The sequence below is a fragment of the Anomaloglossus baeobatrachus genome, chromosome 3, assembly GCF_048569485.1.
Source record: "Anomaloglossus baeobatrachus isolate aAnoBae1 chromosome 3, aAnoBae1.hap1, whole genome shotgun sequence".
In the NCBI taxonomy this organism is placed as follows: domain Eukaryota; kingdom Metazoa; phylum Chordata; class Amphibia; order Anura; family Aromobatidae; genus Anomaloglossus; species Anomaloglossus baeobatrachus.
The window spans coordinates 16,712,263-16,738,542 of record NC_134355.1 but is presented as its reverse complement, the minus strand read 5'-3'; the positions used below and the strand labels follow the sequence as shown (position 1 = coordinate 16,738,542).

The 26,280-nt window shown below is 44.5% G+C and overlaps 1 protein-coding gene across 1 annotated transcript; it reads right to left on the bottom strand.

Annotated features, from left to right (window-relative positions):
- Nucleotides 1-712: 712 nt before the first annotated feature.
- LOC142295901 (uncharacterized) lies at nt 713-18,384 on the bottom strand. Its single transcript, XM_075339017.1, has 5 exons — nt 18,283-18,384; nt 18,003-18,170; nt 17,793-17,916; nt 17,509-17,673; nt 713-4,893 (listed from the first exon to the last, which is right to left on the bottom strand). Exons 1-5 carry the CDS (start codon nt 18,358-18,360, stop codon nt 3,359-3,361), a joined length of 2,070 nt encoding a protein of 689 aa, XP_075195132.1. The 5' UTR covers nt 18,361-18,384; the 3' UTR covers nt 713-3,358.
- Between the last annotated feature and the right edge of the window lie 7,896 nt (nt 18,385-26,280).

Sequence of the window (26,280 nt, the reverse complement as noted above, 5' to 3'; positions counted from 1 at the left end):
CGTGCGTGGGCACCTCTGTGCTTCCCCGTGCAACAGGTACACCGAGCCGTGTGATCCCTGCCATACAACCCACACGGGTTAGCGCAGACCGGTGTACATAGATCGTCTGTGACATTCCAGACGATCGCTAGCAGCAACCCGCTCACTCTTCACCCACCATAGCAGCGGTCCCTTACACCGCACAGTGGACCTTGACCGGCGGAAGCTGTCCATTCCCCATCTTGGCACGCTTCCCCGGGTCCCCCTCGTAACAATAGTGGATCCCAGATTCAACATGAGCCAACAATGCGGAGCTGCAGCTAAAAAGGCCAACAAAATTCTGGGATGTATCAAGACAAGCATTGAATCTAGATCAAGAGAGGCCATTATTCCCCTATACTCTGCCCTGGTCAGACCCCACCTGGAATACTGTGTACAGTTCTGAGCACCCCAATTCAAGAAAGACATCGATATATTGGAGCAAGTCCAGAGAAGAGCAACCAAGATGGTAGAAGGTCTGGAAACTATGTCCTATGAAGACCACCTACAAGAACTAAAGAGAAGGCTGAGAGGAGACTTAATAGCGGTCTACAAATGTCTGAAAGGTCGTCACAGTGCAGAGGGAACCACCCTATTCTCATTAGCACAAGGAAGTACAAGAGGCAACAGGAGGAAACTAAAAGGAAGGAGATTCAGATTAGACATGACACCGTGTGCAGAATTATTAGGCAAGTTGTATTTTAGAGGATTTTTTTTATTATTGATCAACAACTACAGTATGTTCTCAATCAACCCAAAAGACTCATAAATATCAAAGCTTAATATTTTTGGCAGTTGAAGTGGTTTTTTTTAGATTTGGCTATCTTAGGAAGAGATCTGTTTGTGCAGGTAACTATTACTGTGCAGAATTATTAGGCAACTTAATAAAAACCAAATCTATTCCCATCTCACTTGTTTATTGTCACCAGGTAAACCAATATAACTGCACAAAATTTAGAAATAAACATTTCTGACATGCAAAAACAAAACCCCAAAAAATTAGTGACCAATAGCCACCTTTCTTTCTGATGACACTCAGCAGCCGACCATCCATAGATTCTGTCAGTCCTTGATCGGTTTACGATCAACATTGCGTGCAGCATATACCACAGCCTCCAGACACTGTTCCGAGAGGTGTACTGTTTTCCCTCCCTGTAAATCTCACATTTTATGAGAGACCACAGGTTCTCTATGAGGTTCAGATCAGGTGAACAGGGGGGCCCATATCATTATTGTTTCCTCTTTTAGACCTTTACTGGCCTCTGGCCAGCCACGCTGTGGAGTAGTAGGAAGCATGTGGTGGAGCATTGTCCTGCATGAAAATCATGTTTTTTTTGAATGATACCGACTACTTCCTGTACCACTGCTTGAAGAAGTTGTCTTCCAGAAACTGGCAGTAGGCCTGGGAGTTGAGCTTCACTCCATCCTCAACCCGAAAAGGTCCCACAAGTTCATCTTTGATGATACCAGCCCATACCAGTAACCACCTCCACCTTGCTGGCATCGGAGTCGGAGTGGAGCTCTCTGCCCTTTACTGATCCAGCCTCTGGCCCATCCATCTGGCCCATCAAGAGTCACTCTCATTTCATCAGTCCATAAAACCTTTGAAAAATCAGTCTTAAGATATTTCTTGGCCCAGTCTTGACGTTTTATCTTATGTTTCTTGTTCAAAGGTGGTGGTTTTTCAGCCTTCCTTACCTTGGCCATGTCCCTGAGTATGGCACACCTTGTGCTTTATGATACTCCAGTAATGTTGCAGCTCTAAAATATGGCCAACCTGGTGGCGAATGGCATCTTGGAAGCTTCACGCTTGATTTTCCTCAATTCATGGGCAGTTATTTTGCGCCTTTTTGCCCAACACGCTTCTTGCGACCTTGTTGGCTATTTACCATGTAATGCTTGATTATTCGGTGTTCAGGATTCAAAAGTTTGGCAATTTCAAGACTGCTGCATCCCTCTGCAAGACATCTCACGTTTTTGGACTTTTCAGAGCCTGTCAAATCTCTCTTCTGACCCATTTTGCCAAAGGAAAGCAAGTTACCTAATAATTAAGCACACCTTATATAGGGTGTTGATGTCATTACACCACACCCCTCCTCATTACAGAGATGCACATCACTGGATTTACTTAATTGGTAGTTGGCTCTCAAGCCTATACAGCTTGGAGTAGGACAACATGTATAAAAAGTATCATGTGATCAAAATACTCATTTGCCTAAAAATTCTGCACACAGAGTAGGAAAAACTTTCTGACAGTGAGGGCAGTCAGGGAGTGGAACAGGCGGCCACGGGAGGTGGTGAGCTCTCCATCAATGGAAATCTTCAAGCGGAAGCTGGATAAACATATAGCTGGGATGATTTAGGAAAACCTGCACTCGCAGGGGGTTGGATCCGATGGCCCTTGAGGTTCCTTCAAACTCTACTATTCTATGATTCTCTGATTCCATTTCACCTAGTCAGGTCAGTCGCCAGTCTTTCTTATACATGCAATGATGTAAGACACTGTTTCTTAAATCTTTCTATATTTGCAGATACGTCACCTATTATCGTCGATGAGGGAACTGCAAGACAATAGTCAAACACATAATAAGGACAAGACCTAGGCATGTCTAAATACGTAACATTACCCTGACCAAAAAGGAACCAAGTAGTTCGGTGTTTGGAACTGCACAGTTATTTGTTACTATTGAGAACTCAGTTATCATCATCCTTATTTTCGCAGTCCAGGGCCCCCAGGGCATTCCCGAGAAGTCAAACCTGCTGCTGGTCCCTGGGCTGGTCCTTACTTTGTTTCAATGAGACCGATATCTAAGTAATGAATTCAACGTATCTCTATTGCTGACTAAAACCACACAACTGAAAACAATTGAAGCACATAAAGCAACCTAGAGTCACTAAAAGTTCTCTAAAATTCCCATGCTATCCTTGAAGACTCACTGGGGAAAGTATTCCTGCAGAAGGAGAGACAAAACCTGTCCATCCCCAATAGAAAATCCCCTTTTTCAGTTCCCAAGTGTTCTGGGAATCCCTTTAGTGGCTTAATCCTTTGACCACAGCCATAATTTCAATTGAAAAATTTCTGGGATTAAGTTTTCGCACAGTGATAATATAGATGTTACACGAATAACTGTAGGTGTTTCTTACATGATAGAAAATAGCAGAATTTATAGCTGCATAATAGGTAAGACAGTCTGTGTCTTCCAAGATTACTCACACCCCACATCGGTTTCTTTGATCCAGCAGTTTTCATGAAATCTACCACAACCTGTCAGATTTGCCGGGTCTGAAGACACTAAATCTTTCCTTACTGAAACACTATATTCTGACATAAAAATGGTTTCTACCCTGTGTGAACTTTTAGATGCTTCAAAAGACTTCCTTTCTGGGTATAACATTTGCTACATTCTGAACATGAAAATGGCTTCTCTGCTAAGTGAACAATTTGATGTTTTTTAAGAAGCGATTTCTGGTTAAAACATTTCCCACATGCAAGACATGAAAATGGCTTCTCCCCTGTGTGAGTTATCAAATGATTACATAAACCTGATTTATACTTGAAACATTTCCCACATTGTGAACATGAATATGGCTTCTCTACTGTGTGAGCTCTTACATGTTCATTAAGACGTGACTTCTGGCTAAAATATTTCCCACATTCTGAACAAGAAAATGGCGTCTCTCCTGTGTGAGTTCTTAAGTGATCCAAAAGAGTCGATTTCCTCTTGAAACATTTCCCACATTCTGAACATGAATATGGCTTCTCTCCTGTGTGAGCTCTTACATGTTCATTAAGACTTGACCTCTGGCTAAAATATTTCCCACATTCTGAACAAGAAAATGGCGTTTCCCCTGTGTGAGTTCTTAAGTGATCCAAAAGAGTCGATTTCCTCTTAAAACATTTCCCACATTCTGAACATGAAAATGGTGTCTCCCGTGTGTGAGTATTTAAATGCGCCACAAGACTTGATTTGTGCCTAAAACATCTTCCACATTCTGAACATGAAAATGTTTTTTCTTCTTTATGAAGTCTTAGATGATCCAAAAGATATGATTTCTGACTGAAACATTTCCCACATTCAGGACATATATAAGGCTTTTCCCCTGTATGAAGTTTTAAATGTTTCACAAGACTTGATTTGCAAACAAGACATTTCCCACATTCAGGACATAAAAAAGGTTTCTCCCCTGTGTGACTTCTCTGGTGTTTAACAAGATCCCATTTTTTGTAAAAACATCTCTCACATTCCGAGCATGAATACGGCCTCTCTCCTGTGTGAATTCTGAGATGGTTCACAAGACTTGATTTCTGAGTAAAACACCCCCCACATTCTGAACATGAAAATGGCTTCTCTCCTGTGTGACTTCTAAGATGTTTTTTTAGTCTTGATTTCGTGCTAAAACATTTCCCACATTCAGGACAAGAAAATGGCTTCTCTTCTGTGTGGCTTCTTGAATGGCTTTCAGGGGAACCTTTAGGCATAATGGAATTTACATCCACCAAAGATGACAATGGTTTCTCTCCAGTGTGAGTTTTCTGATGTCTTAAAAAATCGATTTCTTTGGTAAAAGATTTCCCACATTCTGAACATGCAAATAAGCTTTCCTGTCTGTGAATTTGTTCATTCAAATGAAGATTACAGTTCTTGTTAAAATAATTCCTCGTTTTGAGTATTTCGTCCTGGTTATGTCCAGTTGTTTGATTGCCAATCGGTGATTGATTTTTGTGACTAGTAGTATCAGTGAATATGTGGCTGCTGTGAAGGACTACGGGGACATTTAGAGTTTCTGAATTACTTTGTGTGGAATTGTTATATTCTACTTCAAGATACGGAGATAAAGGGATATGTCCGTGGGAGTCTCTTGTACAGTCTTCACCTAGAATAAAAACATTTACTCAATCAAAATAATGGCCATTATTTGAAAAATATCCTGAAAATTAGAATCATGTACAATTTAGACAGGAATTATACGATCTAGAGATTAATAGCAAAATTGTGGTTAAACCTGTATAAAAGAGGGAGACAAAGGGGCCAAGAAGATTACCTGATGTACCAGCACAAGAAGCAATGATACATGATAGGACGTTTTCATGACAAAGAGCTGAAGAATTTACAAAATTTGTTCCCAGGGGCGTACATAGAAATCATGAGGCCCATAGCAAAATTTCTAATTGCCCCCCCCCCCAAAAAAACCCCAAACAATTAATAATAATAAATAAAAATATTCAGCTGGGACACAGAGGAGCATATTTCACAACTTTGCAGCCCTTACCAAGTAATTTTCCTCCTATTGAAGCTCCTTGATTCCGACAAAAGTGCCCCCCAAACACGGTCAGTATCTTACATCAGTATTTGTACCCAAATCCAGGAGTGGGTGATAAATACAGAAGTGGTGCTCGTGTTTCTATTATACCTTTCATCTGATTGCTCCACTCCTGGTTTTGGCCACACATACTGAGGTAAAATACTGACCAAATACTCAACATGTTCACGGGGCTTTAGAAGAGAATAATGGGCCTCAGATAGTCCTCCATATAGTAAAATGAAGAGACGTTTACTTGTTTTCACCAGACAAGCTCTGTAAGTGCATATGTGCTACAGTGTAATAATCACAGGACAGGGAGGGGTTAAACATTCAAGTATTTAATCTCTATTGGAAATAAAGAATCTTTCCCATATAGATATCAGAGAGAAAAAGTGACCTCCATACACAACACAATTCACTATACCAAAACCAATAATACCACATACAAGGGAGAAATACTGTCATACCGTGACCAGACAACTTATTACCACCACATAGTGACCTAATACAACCACATACAAAGGAAGAAATACTGCAACACTATGACCAGACCACATAGTGACCGAATAATACCACATGCAAGGGAGAAATACAGCCACACTGTCACTAAGCCACATGGTGACCAAATAATACATACAAAAGAGAAATACCACCATATCGTGACCAGACCACATATTAACATGACATAGTGACCGAATGCAACCACATACAAGGGTCAAATACTAACATGCCATCACCAGACCACATACTGACTGAATAATACTACAATAATGATCATGAATAAAAACCACAATACTAGTAACACTAATATTATCATCAGTGCCATCATACACAGGAGTTCTGTATATAGTGTATAGTGTGTGTGTACATGTAATACACTGATTTACCAGTGACGTCTCTAGCTGACGTTGTTCACCTTCGCTTTTCCTCTCCATTTGCCATCACTTCTTCTAGCCAGAAAATGCCTCTGCAGAAAATAACACACGGTAACCTATAGCCGATCACTCCCAGGGCAAATTCCACACTGTTTCCCCAATTTCTACACTACATCAGACTTTTGTTCCCAACAATGGAAGATAGTATCCTAAAAAATAAACTACGGTATATTTCATCAGTAATAATGTCCCCTAATTTGCCCCTACAGTAATTATCTCCACTATTTGCCATCATAAACCAATAATGTATGTTCCTCACTCTGGCCCCATATAGTAATTATGTCCCCCATCCTGGCCCCCTGTATTTAATAATGTCTCCAATCCTAGCCCCCTTTATTTAATAATGTCTACCTTCCTGGCCTCCTATATTTAATAATGATTCCCATCCTGGGCCCCTTTGTTCCTCCGTCCCAGGCCCCTAAACTTCCCCATCCTAGGCCCCTATGTTCCTCCATCCCAGGCCCCAAAACTGTCCCATCCTGGGCTCCTATATCCACAACTCTGTCCATTCACAGAGAGAGAAACAGCAAGATTCTTCTCGCCTCCCTGCGCTCCCCCTTCCACCCTGCGGCTTCATATTCTGTGTGGTCAAATGGCCACCCCACCCATCCGAGGCCACGCGATGACATCAGAGTGTGGCGCATAACAGCGATGTTTAAAGATGTGATGTAGGCCCACACACATGCATACACATGCAGACAGGCACACACTGACACATGCATGCAGACATACACACACGCGCACATACGAAGATGCACTGACATGCAAATGTATGTAGACACACATACATGCACACACGCTTACATACAGAGACAAACAGATATACAAAGACAGACAAATGCATGCAGACAGGAAAACAGACACATGCATTCAAATGCACATAGACATGAACACTCATGCAGACAAGCACACACACGCATAAACACAAAGACATGCACACAAACACGCATATGCAGACACAGAAATGCACACATACACACATATACGTAGACACACAGACAAATGTACAGACATGCTGACACACACACAAACAGGCACACATACACATAGGCAGGCACACAGATATGCACACATGCAGCGTGATGTCACAGTCAGCAGATACGGCAGCGTCTGTTAACTGTGATGCTCCCGGGGCTGCACAAGAACATCGGGAGACATAGAAAAAACAGGTGGCCCGGAACAGCCGCATGTAAAGCTGCATGGGGACCCCTGCCCTAGCCCAGCCAGCCGATAGCAGAGGGCGGTTAACCAGCCCTATATGAAGCAAGGGGGGCCCCACTGAGGACCCGGGGCCCTCCGGTGGATACCCCGCTGTTCCTGCATACTCACCTCACCTCGGTCCCCCGCCGCTGCTCCTAGTTCACCAGATGTCTGTGCTCTGCCTAGTACTTTAACACAGTGGCGGCTGGCGCTTACCAGTGACATCACCGCTGTGTTGAAGAACTGTCAGAGCACAGCGGGGACAATGATGAGAGGGCGCGCTGCGCTCTGTGTCATTGTCGCTTTCAACTGTATCAGCATCTGAGATGCCGATACATTTGAAAGTGCGATCCTGGGGGGAGGTCCGCTGCTGGAGCTGATACCGCCGGCAGCCGCCCCCGGGCACCTCCAGCTCACGGGGCCCGGTAGCAGTTGCGTGGCCTGCCTCTACTGACGGTGCACCACTGTTTGTTCCTTGTTTCCTATATCTGCAAAACAAATCTTAATGGCTTCAACTGAACAACAGAATGATGTCAGGTCCGGTGACTTATTTTAAGAAGAATCATTGCTCCAGGCTTCTTCTGTATTACTTTACTAGTTCCTATGTTATTATTCTCAACCGTGTAGCTCCTATTCTTCACTTTTTTCCTGCCTCGTCCTTTTCATGGTTTCTCTAGTACATATTGTTACGTTTCTGCTCTGAAATTATTTTGACAATGCTTCTACAGAATCAGGGTTATTGCTGCTAATCTGTGACATTTCCGGAATTTGCGATCTTCGAATCTTCCTGCTGAAAAGTCTATACCATTTTGCAAGAATTAAAGGTAAAACAAGGGGAACCTTAACACCTCACAAGTAAGTCTAATCAATGACATATTGGACTCGCACCTTCTTTGTCTTAGAATATGACCGCCTTTTGCCGCAGTCTGATGTAACTTATATACGCCTTTTTCTGCAACATGTGACCCTTTGTCTAAACCAGGTATAAAACGCCCTAACACTATAGTTCATGGCCAGATAACCAAACCACCCAATCTCTGGACACCTGCGCGTGTCTGCGTGCCTTGTAACCTGTTTCCTGTATCTGCTCTGAAATAAATTCCAACCCCTACTTTGAAGAATCGATTGCAGAGTCTCCTTTGGACTACTAACCCTGCTGTACTGTTCGGGTCAATATGACCCGAAATGATTTTTGAGACCCTGCAGATTTTTTTTAATGAGGATTTGAAACTAGTGGTTCCTTGACTTCTCCTCATTTGTGGAGCTCTACATTTTTTTTTTGCTTTTGTTTTTTTTTTTTTTGTTTACTTTTTGCTACACGCTGATTGTTACACTTGTACTGTTCGGGTCAATATGACCCGATAGCATTTTATACTGTTCTACACGTCTCTGATTATTTCTGACTGCAAAAGTTATGTTTTTTTATGTGTACTTCATCTCAAAATGGTGTATACAGGAAAAACCCCTGATGAAAGACCTGAAAAAAATCAGGGTATGCGTGTTGTTCTAGATTTGACTCATGGACTAAAAGGACAAAATGTCACATGTGACAACTTTTTTACATCCTATCAACTAGGCCAGATGTTGAAGAAAAAACATCTTACCATGCTGGGTACTATGAGAAAAAACAAACCTGAACTACCGCAAGGTATCCTTAGGCTGCTTTCACACCTCCGGTTTCTGCAATGGGGCACACTCCGACACTTTGCAGGAAAATCGCAACCGTTTTTTTTTTGCTGCCGGTTGCGATTTTCCTGCATAGACTTAAATTAGTGCCGCATTGTGCCGCATGGCCTTGCGTTCCATCCGGTTTTTGCCGCATGCGGCAGATTTAGCAGATGCGGCGGCCGGATGGAACGTTGCCTGGCACGTTTTTTCGTGCGGCAAAAAAAAACCGCATCGCGCCGCATTCGGCCGATGCGGCGCATTTTTCAATGCATGCCTATGGCGGCCGGATGCGGCAATAACCGCATCCGGCCGCCGCATGCGGTTTTTGCCACTGCGCATGCTCTGTAGCATGCCGCAAGCGGCAAAAACCGGACTGGCTGCAAAGGAAAAACTTATGCAAAGGATGCGGTGTTTTCACCGCATCCGTTGCATAGCTTGCACAGCCAGATTGAGCCGCAGAGCTCAAGCCGGATGTGTGAAAGCAGCCTTAGCAAGAGAGAGGTGTACAGTTCTACTTTTTATTTTTCTGAAAAAACAACTGTTGTTCATTATGTTCCAAAAAAACCAAACAGGTAATTCTAATGAGCACAATGCACCATGACAATGCCGTAAGTGATAGAGAAGACAGAAAGCCTGACATTATTTTGGATTATAATACCACAAAGGGAGCAGTTGATACTTTAGACCAAGCAATATCAACATATACATGCAAACGCAAAACCAATCGGTGGCCAATGATTTTATTTTATAACATACTGGACGTTTCTGCATACAATGCATTTGTCTTAGGGAGAGAAATCGACCCTGATTGGAACCGGAATAAGCTGCATAAAAGAAGATTATTTCTTGAGGAATTGAGAAAATCCCTGGTGAGGCCATATATTGAGAGCAGAAAAGTGACCCTCAGAAGTGATGGAGCAACAGCCATTGTAAAAAGTGTCCAGCATGCTCAAGAAAGAGACTCCACATCCACGGCCTCCACCAGCACAGCTACCAGCAAAAAAAGGAAGAGACTCCACATCCACGGCCTCCACCAGCACAGCTACCAGCAAAAGAAGGAAGAGCCTCCACATCCATGGCCTCCACCAGCACAGCTACCAGCAAAAGAAGGAAGAGCCTCCACATCCACGGCCTCCACCAGCACAGCTACCAGCAAAGAAAGGAAGAGACTCCACATCCACGGCCTCCACCAGCACAGCTACCAGCAAAGAAAGGAAGAGACTCCACATCCACGGCCTCCACCAGCACAGCTACCAGCAAAAAAAGGAAGAGACTCCACATCCACGGCCTCCACCAGCACAGCTACCAGCAAAAAAAGGAAGAGATGTCGCTTCTGTCCTGTGACAATAAGACTAATCTGACATGTGCTGGATGTTCAAAATATCTGTGCAAAGGACATGTGTCTTATTATTGTGTTCAGTGTAAAAACGCATGAACATGTTCAGTTTATTCTTTTTTCTTTCTAAAAAGGTTGACGTTTTTATGATTTTTCATTTGTTGATTTATAAAATTTGTTTTCAAAAAGTTAAATTTCATGTTTTAGTAATAGTAATGTAAAGCTTCTCTATTATTTGTGTGCAGAATGTCAACAATTGAAGATAATTGCAAAAAGCCTGTGTAACCTTTTTATGAAAAAAAAAAATAATTAAGTTTGAATTTAAATTTTTTTATTTGTTTATGATCAACCATGTTCACATACAGTATTTCAATGAAAAAAGTATTCAAATAAAACAATTATAGTAGCTAAAAATCAAGAATTAATAGGTCGGGTCATATTGACCCGGGTACAGTACAAGTGTATAGCAAATGCGAACAGAACAGCAGGGTTAGGGAGAAATCATTATTGGACGCTCTAGTGATCTTACAATCATAATGGTGTTACAAGCCTATAGATTGCAAAACTGTTGCTATATGTAGTCCCTTGCCTTTGGATGTATAGGAATGGGCTGACAGGTGGCCAGGTAGCGCCTGCTAGCAAGAACAAATGAGGGCTATGCTATGTTCAAATGATCGTGTTAATTCACGGGCCAGTTGGATATGCCTCAATCCATGTGCTGCTGCTCTGTCGCTTCTTCTTGTATTCTGGGGCAAAACGTCTAACCACTTCAAGTCGTGATCTGGTTCTCCATCATCCAGATTTTAATAGGCCATTAAGGCCCCCGGGATTGGGATACATACAGTACTCATAAAGCAGATGAAAAAGAATAATGTGACATATGTGTGACGACATGGACTCTCATGGGTTAAAGTTTCTTAAAATTCAGCCAGACAGGATGATAGATTGTTTATAGACGGGGGATAAGTCCCTCATTGTTTTTACAAGACTCTTGTTGACTCATGTAATTGTGTTGGCCACTGAAAGTCAGACGTATTGTTTCTCCAGAATCTTCCAGTAATCATTGTATTGTAGTTGTGTATTGCTAATGTAATTACCTTAGTAGCCATTATCTAGTCGGTGACTTCCAGACTACATGTATACCCTCAGTCTTTCTGTAGACATCATTTGGATGAACATTGTCCATGCAGCTTGAGATTCATCTAATGAGAGAGGCAATCTTGTCCAACCAATCGATGAGGACGCAGTGTATCCAAGTGGAAGGCTGTGGCTATAAAAGGGATTTCTTTAAGCCACCAGGTTGTTGTTGATGGATGCTGATGGATCCAGTCTAAGCTCTTAGGAGCTGACTAGAGGATCATGATACCTTATGTCTTCAATCTAGGGACTCCGGTTCTGGTTGGAGACCATATCCACAATCTAGGGATTTCGACCCCGGCTGCCAGGATTGTATCATCATACCAGGACTACCTAAGGAGGACACTCAGGTTGGGACAATCTGGTCACCTGGCTACAGACTTTGCAGGCCTCACACAGCTTCCTAAATCTGGCGCTATTCCTATCTCGGTGGGTGCCCGCCGAAAGCAGGGTGCTGCTGGATTGGAGTAAGCGGCCCTTGGAACCTCTGAGGCATGGACATTCTAAATCCCTGGTGAGCCAGCGGAAGGGTGAGACTCTGTTGCCTGTTACATTTGTGTGTTTTGCTGGTTATGTGTTATGTGCAGTTAATTGTTTGGGGATCCAATAAAGTCTAATTATTGTGGTTCCCTCACCCTGTGTTGTCTGAGTAGTGTTACGCCCACGGTTAAGGAGGCCGGCGTCCAGTTGGGATAAGCCCTGAGCCACGCTGTCTTTCTAAAGGCGGAGGGTTTTAGTGGACGAGAGCACCCACTGAGCCCCGTGTCCCCACAATATTCTACAAGAACTTTTCTACCTGCTCTATTTGAGATCTTAAGGTACCGGAGATAACCTGTGCCTTGAGAAAAATGGTAACACATCTAAAAAAAGACCTGAATTTAACTATTATGGTTTTCACCGATTACTCATGTTTGGATTTTATCCTCGCATATCTGACAGAGTGTTATAAAAATTTCAATCTCATATTAATATTCAATAGTCTGTATTCATTATGAGTAGTGTTAAAAAAAATTTAGTCTCCTATTAATAGCTGGATATAATAATTGTATCTCTCTGTACTCATGATTTTGTATCTACTGATGTATGAAGAGTGGGAGAGTAAGCTGTTGCCCCAGACTTTATCTATGCTTCTCCTGTCAGGACAATATGGCAGAAGACGAAAGATTTATTTAAGGCCAATTAATGTATTTTCTAAAGTAGATTATTGTTACAAGTTCCTTATCTGGTGGGCTGGAAAATAAGAGATTTTTTTTCGAGATAATGTAATATGTGATTTTTTTTGCAGCTGTTGTCTCTGAATGTATTACTATAAAAAAATCACATAATCCTAGAGGGAAGACACTCTTGCCCATTGATCCTGGAAGGTGCTTTTTAGTTGTCTCCTCATATATAAAAATAAAGTCTTCAAAGAGAGCAAATGTCTTCCACTTCCTTGATTGATAAATAAGAAATTCTCCAGTCACAGAGAGGCTGCACTCTCATTCTGTGCATGCGCCTCACTCATTGCCATTTTATTGAAGACAGTCTGTAGAATCACACTGTGCACAATCTTCAATAACATGGCACTGGATGCGGCGCACATGTAAATTGAGATTTTGGCTTAATAAAGAGGTCATTGAGCTGAAATCTCAATTTATGCATGTGCCTCAACAAGCGCCATTTCACCAGCAAAATCGCACTGTGAATGCGCTGCCCACCGCAATCAAGGCAGTAGTGTGGAAATTCAAAAAGGAGGCAGTGACCTGTAGAAGCAACAGAGAAGGCGGGCTCAGAGGCGGAGAAGAAGGAAACCCTACCTCCCAAGTCCCCCTAGTTTAGAGCAAGATTATTCAGCAACCTAAGATCGGATTTCTTCACGGCAGGTATCCATTTAATCAGCATCACAGCAGCATTATGGCCATGTATTTACTTTATAGTGCTAAATCCTGCTGACAGTCTCTCTTTAAGCATACTTGTGAACTCTTCTGCTTCTATTGTTGATTAGGTTGTTAACAATTGTCTCTGCTTGCAGTGAAGGCTCCATCTCTAACCATCCAGACATTACCTCCTCCAGCCTCTACCTATTTCATCCAAGAGCTGAAAATAGATGGAAATTGATTTATGTTTTGTCTTCTGTACAGGATTTTATGGTAGATTTGTTCCTGTATTGTGATTTTTGTCTGATCTGGGTTACTGGGATAACATCTGCTCCTCAGCTGGTCTTAACTTTCATTAAGGAGAATTTGGCCTTCTCCAATCTCAATTTTTCATTGATAAAGAATTTCAGTTTGCCTCAAAGTCCTGGAAGACACTGAAGATTTCGGCCACAGTCACATCTCTGAGTCTCGCTTTATATTGGTACTCAAGATAGTCAATGGATGAAGCCCAAGAATTCCATTCCTACCATTGCTCAGCTTTACCAGAAGAAAACCCCCATTAAAATATAACTTTTAATAATAGTATTAAAAGGGCAAAGACCAAAAACACACAAAAAACAACAAAGAAATAGTGTGCAGAATGTGTAGTAACGAATGCTAGGTGGGAGGAAAAAATTCAGACTGGCCCTAGATAAGTCCTAATAAATCTCTCCTTACCTAGCAATGGAGGGTATGACGCCCTAGGGTTGTGGCGCCCCCATTCACCAAAGGGAGACCCTCTGCAGCCCTAATTAGCCCTGCACAGACCAAACAACATCATCACCATTTAGAAATAAACAGAAGATCCCCATCAATTTGATGGAGAGTCAAAAAAACGTATCTGAGAAAGTGTCCAGAGACAGCATTCCAACGCGTTTTCTCCCAAAGAATGCCAGGGATTCATCAGAGACAGCCAGGGAGTAGAAAGTCAATGTAGGAGTCACCTGGGAGTGCCAGATAGGTGGTGCAAGAGGGTGTTTTAGCCTTATAAAATTATGAGATTCCCAACTTTTACGATATGTTCGCCCCTGGAGGTCCCAGGTGATGTCATCTTTCATTTCATGATTCTATCTTTCCATAGATAGGAGACATGGCATAGATATTGTCATCTACCTGGCCGATATTCATTTGGTGGAACCATGGCATCCAGTGACGAAAGACGATGGTTTGCATTCGCCACTTCCAAAAATATCACTTTTCCATTTATATATCATGCCATTCATAAAACCTCAGTTCATAATTTCTATAAGAGAGTCAAAGGATTTTAAGTACTCTGCTTGTTTTCCTGTTCAAGCTGATGATCTCACCTATACCAGCTGTAAATCTGTCATTGTCATTCTCTGCATTCTTCTGCAAGTTAGAGACAACTTGTTACGGGGGAACCGGCAGATTAGGACCAGGGGTATATATCTTAATCGCCAGTCGGGGCCCACCGTGCTCCAGATGGTAATGGAGCTGCTGGCACCCTGTGGGTTAGGCGGAGACTATAGAGCTGGATGGCTCTGAGATAACTCAAGGAACCGGTCACGTGTGTAGGGACACGTCAGACCGGACGACAACCCAGTTAGCGTTTCGGTGGAGCGGACGCTACTCCGACCACGTGTGTAACAACACGTCAGGCCGGATGGTAACCAGTTAGCGTTGACCGAGAAGACCGCTGCGACAGCGCCCTGTCGGCCACGTGTGTAAGACACGTCAGGCCGAGCGGTCCTCCGATTAGCGTTTCTGGCCACCACTCGACTGGCCACGTGTGTAAAGGACACGTCAGACCAGGTAGTCACACCAGTAGCATTTGACTGGGAAGCCGAGGAGGATAATAGGGTTCACACACCCAATCCAGGAACACCCTGTAAACTTCACAGGGGTTCTGGGGTGCGCTGTCCATGCGCGTAGAGGGCACAACTGGACGGGTGGCGCAGCAGGTACACTGTCCGTGTGCGTAGAGGGCACTCTCGGACAGGTGACGCAACAGTATTCTGTCCGTGTGCGTAGGAGGCACAACTGAACAGGTGACGCAGCAGCCGCAGCCCAGTTAACGCCACTAAACTGCTCTAGCACAACAGGAACGGTAGCAAGGAAGCACCGCGCCTGACCCTCATGTGCTGAGCCACGAATCTTGGCGTGACAGGCACCGTTCGCCTAGCCCTACCTACCGCTTCCAACAAGGCTTATGCCACCAAGAACTCTAAATGAATACTGCGCACCTCCATGTTATCTCCAGCCCCTTTTATAACCTGGGTCCATCCCAAACCCAGGGTGGAACCACCAAGGTCCAATAGCAGAGTGCCATGTCATCAGTGACGTCAAATGCGGCCTATCCGGAACCGCCACGTCATTGATGACGTCATGGCAGCCACGCCCCAAGCACTTCACCAGTCATCGTCTGACGACCAATGGTGAGGTGCCAGATCATAGGGGCGGGCCTCTGCGAGCCAGTCCGAATTTGCCACGTCATCAGGACACCTGACACCCTCTGCCCTATCAGGGCCTGCCACCTCACGGACATGCTCAGTGAGGTCCTTACCGGACCTAGCCTCTGATGCACTAAGTGCCTGAGCATGCTCAGTAGCCTGAGCAACAGGCTCAGAAAGCAGACTATCAGTTTGAGCATGCTCAGTAGGCACATCCCAGAACTTAGACACAGCACGAAGTCCAAGTACCTGTACAAAGAGGCTGTTAGGGTTAATTGTGGGAGCATGCTCAGTAGCCCGAACTGAGGACTTAGTCTCAGACATAACACAATCAGGCTGAGCATGCTCACTAGGCAAAACACCGGGCTTAGACTCTGGCTGGGGTAAATCGGCGCACGCATGTGCACTAGCCGCCTCTCCACACTTAGACGTGGTGGAAGGAACAGCCAACTGGATGACTCGAGGCACGGCCAAGAACGGCAGCCGGCGCCTGGGCGCAACAGGAACCGCAGCAGGCTGCTTGCGGCTATGGCGGCGCCGGTTCGTAACACACCTCACATATGCTGTCCTTAGAGGATTCTCTTTAATTAACGGTTTCCAAAGGAGGGGGTCAGCTGCATAGAGGTGTTAGCCTAACTTCAGTATTCACTATGATTATTATCAGACGTCTTATAGAATTGCAATCATATCTGTAACAGATATCATGGAAACTTCACTGTGAATCAACATTTGTACTTGAATCTTTTTTGTTATTGTGTCTCTCCATGTTGTATCACATTCAATCATAGCTAGGGAATACCATAGAATAATAAAGCGACATACAGACCAGATTCCAAAGTAAAATATAGATGAAGGGTGAACAAAGAAGTTAGGATAGTGAGTGTTATTAACCTGCCTAAATAAATGTGCTTTTACGGCATATTTAAAACTCTCGAGACTGGGAAATAACCTGATCGTCTAGAGTAGTGCGTTCCAGAAAATTAATGCATTGTGAGAAAATTATTATATCCTTGAATAGGAGATTCAGTTTATGGAGGATTTTAGATTATTAGCCAAACAAAGAGGTGGGGTGGTAGACAGAGATGAGGAGAAGATGTAAGAAGAAGTAGCACAGTGGAGAGGATGGATAGGTTGGTAGACAGGAGATGTACGGCGGTGCAGCACTGTAGAGACGATGGGTAGGATGGTAGATAAAGATGAGGAGAAGATGTAGGGCGGTACAGCACTGTAGAAAGGATGGGTAGGATTGGATACAGAGAGGAGGATTAGATGTAGGGTGGTGAAGCACTGTAGAGAGGATGGGTAGGATTGGATACAGAGATGAGGAGAAGATGTAGGGGGGTGCAGCAGTGTGGAGAGGATGGGTAGGCTGGTAGACAGAGATGAGATGTTCTGCAATGAGGATAAAGTATGGTAGATGAAGAGGAGGTGTAGGGCGGTGCAGCAATGTGTAAAGGATGTGTAAGATGGTAGATAGGTGAGAAAATGTAGGAAAATCACTAAAGTAATGATAATATTGATCAGGAAGAAGAGAAGACAGATTTCTGAATTTAGTAATTAGTAATTCATATTTACAGGGAAAAATATCTAGGAAAAGCTCTTACCAGTGACAGATACTAATATGGGTTTTTCGGTATCACTCATTGTTTGTAGAAATCTCATCTCATCCACCTGATGATCCCGGGGGACATTCTCCTCCTTTTCTGGCCGATCCTGGGAATATAGAGGACGGGGACTTCTCTCCGGTGGATTTCTCTGACTGGATCCATCTGTAGGAAATAACGGCAGTGATGAATACATTGTCTGTATGTGATGAGCAGATGATGGGGAATCTAGACGACTCTCAGCCCTGTCCTCTCCTCTACAGCCCAGGACGGTCTCCTCTTACCCGGGGATGTGATGGACGGGGGATCCTCCATCATGACCTCCTTGTACAGATCCTTGTGTCCTTCTAGATACTCCCACTCCTCCATGGAGAAATAGACGGTGACGTCCTGACACCTTATAGGGACCTGACACACACAATGAGCCGTCATTAGCAGAACCCTCCCCCGGCAGCGGTATTGTATAATGTCCCAGCATTCCCGGCAGCGCTCACCTCTCCGCTCAGCAGCTCAGTGATCCTGTGGGTCAGTTCTAGGATCTTCTGCTCATGTATCAGTGAATGAGGTGGAGGCTCGGTGATGGCACTCGGGGTCCTGCTCCGTCCTCCTGACACACGGGGGGTCACACACTCCCTAGACAACGTCTTCACTACTGTGTGATCCTGTGTATGGGGAGACGCCGGTCACTACACAGAGGCTGAGAATCCTCCACCTTCCCCGTCATTTCCCTGCTTTATTCCTAGAGATCAGAGGGATGTGATGTGAAGCTCTCACCTCTCCAGTGATCCAGTAGATTATCTCCAGGGTGAAGTCTAATATCCGAGCCGCCATGTGGTCTCTGTCCTGCTCCATCCTCGGGGGGCCACTGATGGGAAGGATCAGCCTCTAGTAAAGGGAAAGAGTCCTCCTTATAATAAGGAACCTGAGGAAACAAGAAGACCTTGGATGAATTATCTCTCGATTTAGGAATTATAGGACTGTGAATGATACAATGAAGGTTTCAGCTATTGTCTTCTACAGTGGGGAAAATAAGTATTTGATGAGAAATTAGATAAATTAAACACCGGCGCTATTGTAGTACTGGAGCTGCGAGTGAACAGGGAGCCCTGTGTGTAAGATTTCCAAAAAATAAAAGCACTTAAAATTAATTTTTGATCACCGCGCATCCAGTAGTATTCTAAACGAAGTCCTGACTATGCACAACCACTAAAAACTAACAGAATAGTGTAAAAATGTAGCTTGTACTGACGAAATAATGTAAATATGTGGCAAATACAGGGATGCCAGTCACTGTAAGAACAATGAGACAGCGCTGATCCCACCTAGATAATCCAATTATGGACACGCTGAGGTTAAATTACCCTGAGGAAGGAGGCTGCTTTGCCCTTTGAAACGCGTTGGTGTTTTGGACCTTGTGTGAGTCCGTACTGGCCATTTCTTGTGCCTGTGACATCACTTGCATTTTTCTACGCGATTTGTTTCTATCGGAGCACCACCGGCCGGGGTGCTCCCTTCAGTATATCGCGTCCACTATTATCTGCTGAAGGCAGCACAACTATCAACAAGTCACTCACTTAACAAGCCGGTACAGAGACTTCCTAATTTGTCTCACTTACAGCCTATGATTCCAGGTATTTGTCTAGGTTCACTTTAAAGTGTGTCCTGACTTGCTGTCTGTTTATTTAACCTCAACGTATCCGTAATTGGATTGCTGCGTGCAGCTCACAGAGAGCGGTCGTGCTTTATGGCCGCTCGATGTGACCTTCCGATGTAGCAGAGTTGGAAGCGTCGTGGGACCTCGTGTGGATTACGTCGAACCTGGAAGGCTGTTTGGGGGTTAATAAAGTGGTGAAAGAGGGGTATTTTTGTCTTTTATTCTAAATAAAGGATTTTTTGGGTTTATGTGTTTATTCACTTTCACTTACAGATTATCATGGGGGGTGTCTCATAGACGCCTGCAATGATTTACCTATGACTAAAGTGGGCTTTACACGTTGCGATCTCGCTAGCGAGATCGCAAGTGATCGTACTTGCCCCCGTCGGTTGTGCGACACGGACAAATCGCTGCCCGTCGTGCACAACCTCGTTAGTCCCCGTCACACGCACTTACCTGCCCTGCGACGTCACTCTGGCCGGCGATCCGCCTCCTTTCTAAGGGGGCGGTTTGTGCGGCGTCACAGCGATGTCACACGGCAGGCGACCAATAGGAGCGGAGGGGCGGAGATGAGCGGGACGTAACATCCCGCCCACCTGCTTCCTTCCGCATTGCCAGTCGACGCAGGTAAGGAGATGTTCATCGCTCCTGCGGTGTCACACGTAGCGATGTGTGCTGCCTCAGGAACGACGAACAACATTGCTAATCAAAAGAGAATGATTTTTTGATTCAGGACGACCTCTCCACGTCAAAAGATTTTGTGCACTTTTGTGATCGTTTTAGGTCGCTCAAACGTGTCACATGCTGCGATATCGCTAACGGCGCCGGATGTGCGTCACTAACGACGTGACCCCGACGATATGTTAGCGATATCGTAGCGTGTAAAGCCCGCTTTAGTTACAGCTATGAGCGAGCTGCCATTAACTCCTTATTACCCCGATTGCCACCGCACCAGGGTAACCACGGTGAGCTGGGTAGAGTCCCGGGACTGTTGCATCTAATGGATGCGGCAATTCCATGCAGCTGCTGGCTGATATTTTTAGGTTGGAGGCATCCTAAAAACGATAGGCCTCCCCAGTCTGAGAACACCAGCCAGAAGCTGTAAGGCTTTATCTTGGTTAGGTATCAATTGGAGTGGGGACCGCACTTCGTTTTTTTAAATTGTTTATTTATTTAACTGTACGATATAGACATGCCCACCGGCAGCTGTGATTGGTTGCAGTGAGACAGCTGTTACTTAGTGTGGGTGCTCGTCTGACTGCAACCAATCATAGATCAAAAAAAATTGGTCTGCACTCTGACTAGTGGATGGTGGTGCAAGTGAAAAATGGGTCCAATCCAAAATAATAAATAAATTCACTGCACCTATAGATTGTGATGCAAAATTTTTTTCAAATTTATTGAGGCGACTGTGATTCTGGCGTTTCGACCCTGCCTGGGTCTTAGTCAAGAGTCGCTTCAAGATGGGTGCCTGGGATATGGAAATTTGAGTGGGTTAATAGCGTTTAGTAGAGAATACCTTGAGGATAAAGGTCCTGGGTTTAGCCAGCGCAGCAGCGCTGTGGCTGGTGATATGGTGTATCCTCATATCATATCACCAGCCACAGCGCTGCTGCGCTGGCTAAACCCAGGACCTTTATCCTCAAGGTATTCTCTACCAAACGCTATTAACCCACTCAAATTTCCATATCCCAGGCACCCATCTTGAAGCGACTCTTGACTAAGACCCAGGCGGGGTCGAAACGTCGGAATCACAGTCGCCTCGATAAATTTGAAAAATTTTTTGCATCACAATCTATGAGTGCAGTGAATTTATTTATTATCTTGCAACCAATCATAGGCGCCGGTGGACAGGGGAAGCAGTGAATATGAGATGAGCCTAATGAGCGTTGGCACTTTCAGAAGCAGGAGAACAGCCGTGTGACAGCCGTGCAGTGCTGCGCCGGTGATCGGTGGGTATGAAGGAGGGAGAGAGGGGAAGAAAGGGAGAGACCGACTGACCGAGAGAGAGAGAGAGAGACTGACACCGACAGAGAGACCGAAAGACCTGCGTTTTTGTTGACAAGAACGAACCCAAAATGCATCCAAAATGCAGTGCAAGAGCACAGCTAAACAGTTTGGTTGCGTTTTGGCACACCTCATTCATTTCAATGGGTGGAAAATGCAATCAAAAGTCTCCGGAGTCTCCTAGGATGTGGTAGTGATGTCACCTGAAGGGTGAGGTCTGCCAGGATGTGATAATGATGTCACCTATATGAGAAGAGTCTTCCAGGATGTGGTAGTGATGTCACCTGAAGGGCGGAGTCTTCCAGGATGTGATAATGATGTCACCTATATGAGAAGAGTCTTCCAGGATGTGGTAGTGATGTCACCTGAAGGGTGGGGTCTCCCAGGATCTCTGCGCTGTGCTGCTCGACGAGGAAGACGAGGCTGCACGACGTACGAGGAGACAGGAAATCATCTGCACATGTTGTATCCGAGCGACTGCAGGACCTGTGGTGATGTCATGGTCATGTGATCAGTCACATGGGGGAGGAGGGAACAAGTGATTTTTTTTCCCACTGTTCTGCACTTCCTGTCATGTGATGATATTGTTATCCAGTAAGTTGCGTGTAAGTGATCACATGACTGTGACATCACCGCAGGTCCTGTATGCACTGTCACACAGCGCCGCTGCCCTCACTATGACACCTCTTACCTTTATTTGAGCCCTGATTCTATTTTGTGGTGACGTCATATTCCGCACATCACAATATGCAGCTTTACAGAAGACACCACTTTCAAATTGTCAGTTTTTCTGATTTTTCTCTTTATAGGTATATTTTTGAGTAAAATGTAAATTGTTCTTTTATTCTATAAACTACTGACGACGTCTCCGAATTTCCAAGCAATAAATTTTGTATTTATTTTCTGCAAATGAGAAATGGTGAAAATAACAGAACAATGCACAGAATGCACAGCGCTTTCACACCTCAAATAATGCAAAGAAAAGAAGTTCATAATCATTTAGAAACAACAATACTAATAATGTTTTACCTCAGGAAGATTCAGAAATCAATATTTTGTGGAATAACCATGATTATTAATCCCAGCTTTCCTGCGTCTTGGCTGCTTTCCTCCAGTCTGTCACACTGCTTTTAGGTGACCTTATACCACTTCTGGTGAAAAAATGTAAGCAGTTCTTCTTTGTTTGATGACTTGTGACTATCCATCTTCCTCTTGATTACATTCCAGAGGTTTTCAATGGGGTTCAGGTCTGGAGATTGGGCTGTGATGTGGTGGTCCTTCATCCACACATTGATTGACCTAGCTGTGTGGCATTGCGCATTGTTCTGCTGGAAAAAACAGTCCTCAGAGTTGGGGAACATTGCCTGAGCAGAAGGAAGAAATTGTTTTTCCAGGATAACCTTGTATGCGGCTTGATTCATACATCCTAAGATGTTTGTTGAATTTTCTTTACCTAGTTTTAAGCTTTGCCCAACACCTGGTCGTCTATGGTTAGATGGAGACCTGGAGATGCGTACAAGCCACAGTGTTTTGCACCCACTGTGAAATTTGGTGGAGGATCGGTGATCTGGGGATGCTTCAGCAAGGCTGGAATTGGGCAGATTAAACTTTACGAAGGATGTATGAATCAAGCCGCATACAAGGTTATCCTGGAAAAACAGTGGCTTCCTTCTGCTGTACCGGCCGCTCCTGCTGCATTGCTCCATATCGGCCGAGCCTGTTCTACTGGCCGCTCCTGCTGCATTGCTCCATATCGGCTGAGCCTGCTCTACTGGCCGCTCATTCTACATTGCTCCATATCTGCCGAGCCTGCTCTACTGGCCGCTCATTCTACATTGCTCCATATAGGCTGAGTCTGCTGTAGTGGCTGCTCCTGCTGCATTGCTCCATATTGGCCGAACCTGCTGTAAAGGCTGTTCCTGTTGCATTGTTCCATATCGGTCGAGCCTGCTGTACCGACTACCCGTTGGTACACCTATCTATACTGGCTGGCTGCACCTGCCTTATCAGAGACGGTCAGTGTCCATTCCTCTAGGAACAGTTGTCACAGCACTGAGTCCATCCTCACCATTAGAGGCTTTAGTAAATACCCGGTGTGCGCCTAAGTCATGACCGTGTGCTGTGGATGACGGTGTTTTATGAACTAATTTTCCCACTCGTCCTGCAGATACTTTGTGTATTGCCTCAATTGTGACCAGAACTAATGCAAAAACACTTATCTAAAACACATGTAAGATGTAGTGTGACTCGTATTGCCCATTACTGAAACAAGTGACCCACATACAAGACATTCTCATATCTGTCTACATTAGATAGCTGTAAGATGAAATTATTCTGCAAATCACTGGAATAGGTTCAATAGTCTCGGACTGCGTATTTTTGGTTCCTTAAAAGTCCTACCTGGGTTATGAAGGGCACATACGCACAGGCTTCATAATGAATATATCCAATGGTATCTGTGATTGTATAGATTTATGTAAAGTCTTTTAATATCACCATGTGGCTGTTTTCAGCATCACACTTATATATGTCTTCATTTACTGCAGTTGTATTTGGCAGATTGGCGTGGTGGCACGCATGCATGGTCGATGCCCGGTCATCCTTCTGCCTCATGCTTTTTAAATGCCCCATTGCGTCGCAACCCCCATTGTGATACGGCTGGTCATGTGACTTGGGCAGCTGCGAGCCTCCATAACTATTCACCTGCACATGCATCAATGTACACCGTGCTCTTCTACCATTCATTGGCACTCTTATTTTATACATCCTCAATGTATGATGACGCCAACACCTGATGAAGGCAACGCCGATATGTGCGTCGGGGTGGCGGCATCACACAGGAAAGTTTGCCGAGCACCAAGTACCTATTTGTTCCTTTTATTGCACATAATATACCTACATTTTCGTTACCATGTGACTATTCTAAATCTAATTGATTTTTCTCTGTTTGTGCTGATTGCTTTGATATTATGCCCATGTAGACAGATATACCTTTTTTGCCATACCTCCAGTTTATCCCATTGGGGATAGACTTCTACAAAGAGTCTAAATTATATTGATATCTGGTGTCTGTGGCTGTACTTGTACCAGTTATCTCTCCTTTTGACGTTTATATTTCTTTCGGGACTGCTGCTGTAGTGTCATGCCTCAAGATGTGATCCGGTGGCCTCCTGCTCTGTTGTCTGCTTCCTTCCCTGCTGATGGTCTTTTACCTTTGCTTCTCTCCTTTGATTTGCTGTTATCAGATGGTCTTGCTTATTGTCTCTGTCCTATCACCTCTCGGGTGCTGCTATTTTTCCTGATTCCAGTCTTCTCTGCTGTTTATATTATTTCCATGTGGCGTTGCACTGCTAGGGATTTTGCCTAATAGTCTGAGACCAGTGTGGTTTTTGCTCTGTGTTTTCTCATTTGTCTTACCTACACCTTTCCTTTGTTTGCTATTGATTTGTAGAAGGTAACCCCCTTGCTTGCATTTAGTATTCCTCCTTTCCTTTTGTGCACATGCTTGTGCACATGCTTGATGTTTCCTCACTTTGGGTACCTGTTTATTTCTGCATGTTTGCCCTATTGTTACGTCACCGCCGGAGTCTGCTCCAGCGACTTCTGCTCCGATCGCCAGGCGACTCTGTGTTCCTGCCGTGGATGGTGCTGGTGATGGGAGAGGAGTCGATGCCAGCGGCACCGGTAAGCGCAGGCTCCGATCATCCACTGGGCTGGGTTATCTTGGGATCTGCAGTACCGCTGGCTGACTGTAGGTGGCGGGTGTCTCCCAGCTGAAGTACCATCATTCAGCTACAGCTAATGGGAAGACACTACACCCTTCTTATTCCCCCTCCTGTCTGCTGACCTCTGCCAGAGATAGTTCTGATTCTGGCTCATGTGCTGTTTGTTTTGTGATTCCTGTGCGCTGACTTGCTTGTTGTTGACTACCCTTCTGCCTGCTGTTTTGTACCTCGCTGCCCGACCCGGATCTGACCACTGCTACGTTTTCTGATTACGTCATTGCCTGCCGATTCTGTCCCTGTTCTGCTGTTCCTGGTTTGACCCTGCCTGACGACTACTCTCATCGGACTGCAGCCTTCCACGGGTAGAGATCACCGGGGCCCTGTGTAATACCAAATCCCTGTAAAGGGGTTAAAGGGATTCAGGGTTCTGGGGTCCTGCTTGGTGAGGGGCTTCCCTCTAGTCTGTCCATTACATCCTACCTGAGTCTGTGGATCCAGGCAGGTGTTACACCTATTTTGCTTTGTAATGTGTAGTACCCTCTCCTCTGATTCCTCAGGAGGTACGTGAAACAACCTGACGGCTTTTCAGGCAGACAGGTCCAGGTTGTGGGTTTTTAGTTGTGCTGCTAGGGATATTGCAGTCTGTGCAGGAACCACTAGGGTGATGTGCAGGTAGGGGTACTGGTCTGTACAGGATCCAGTAGGGTGCAGGTGCAGAAGCAGGGAGATAGGTTTTTGTTTCCCCTTAGCCTATGTTGGCATACTTATCTGTTTAATATGTAGTTTACCTAACAGCTCCATGTCCTCCTGCACACTACATACATCATTTTTTGGTAACAGCATAAAGGCAAGTGTTTTAACAGAAATATCTACCGGGGCATTACCCTGGGCTTCTCTTGTCATTAGCCTGAACTTTGATAATAGCCACTTGTCTGATACTTTCATGATACATTGTGTATGCGCTTGCCTCAGGACCCAATAAAACTCCTGCTCTTGCAGGTGGGTCCATAGTAATGCACCACTCAAAACACATACAGTACCTGGAAACCGTGTAGATGTGTGAGGTTTTGATCATTTGCCATTGTATACGCTACAGCAACTAAATTCAGCTCCACTTCATTTACCGAACAGGAGGGGGGAGAGGTTCCTGTATCAACACCTCTTCCAAAGTGACCCCTTCACACACCATGCGTGGACTCCCCTAATGGCAATACCCAAATCCAAAAAGCTCTAAATGTGCATTACATATTGGGGTTTAGATAGCGTTCTCTGGTTTGTTAATCTCAGTTTCTATTAGTTTCAAACAGTCAGAAAACGTTTATTCATTGACCCATCCTCCATTTCTTTTTATCTTCTAGCCCTGCTCATTCCTTTGTCCACTCTCTT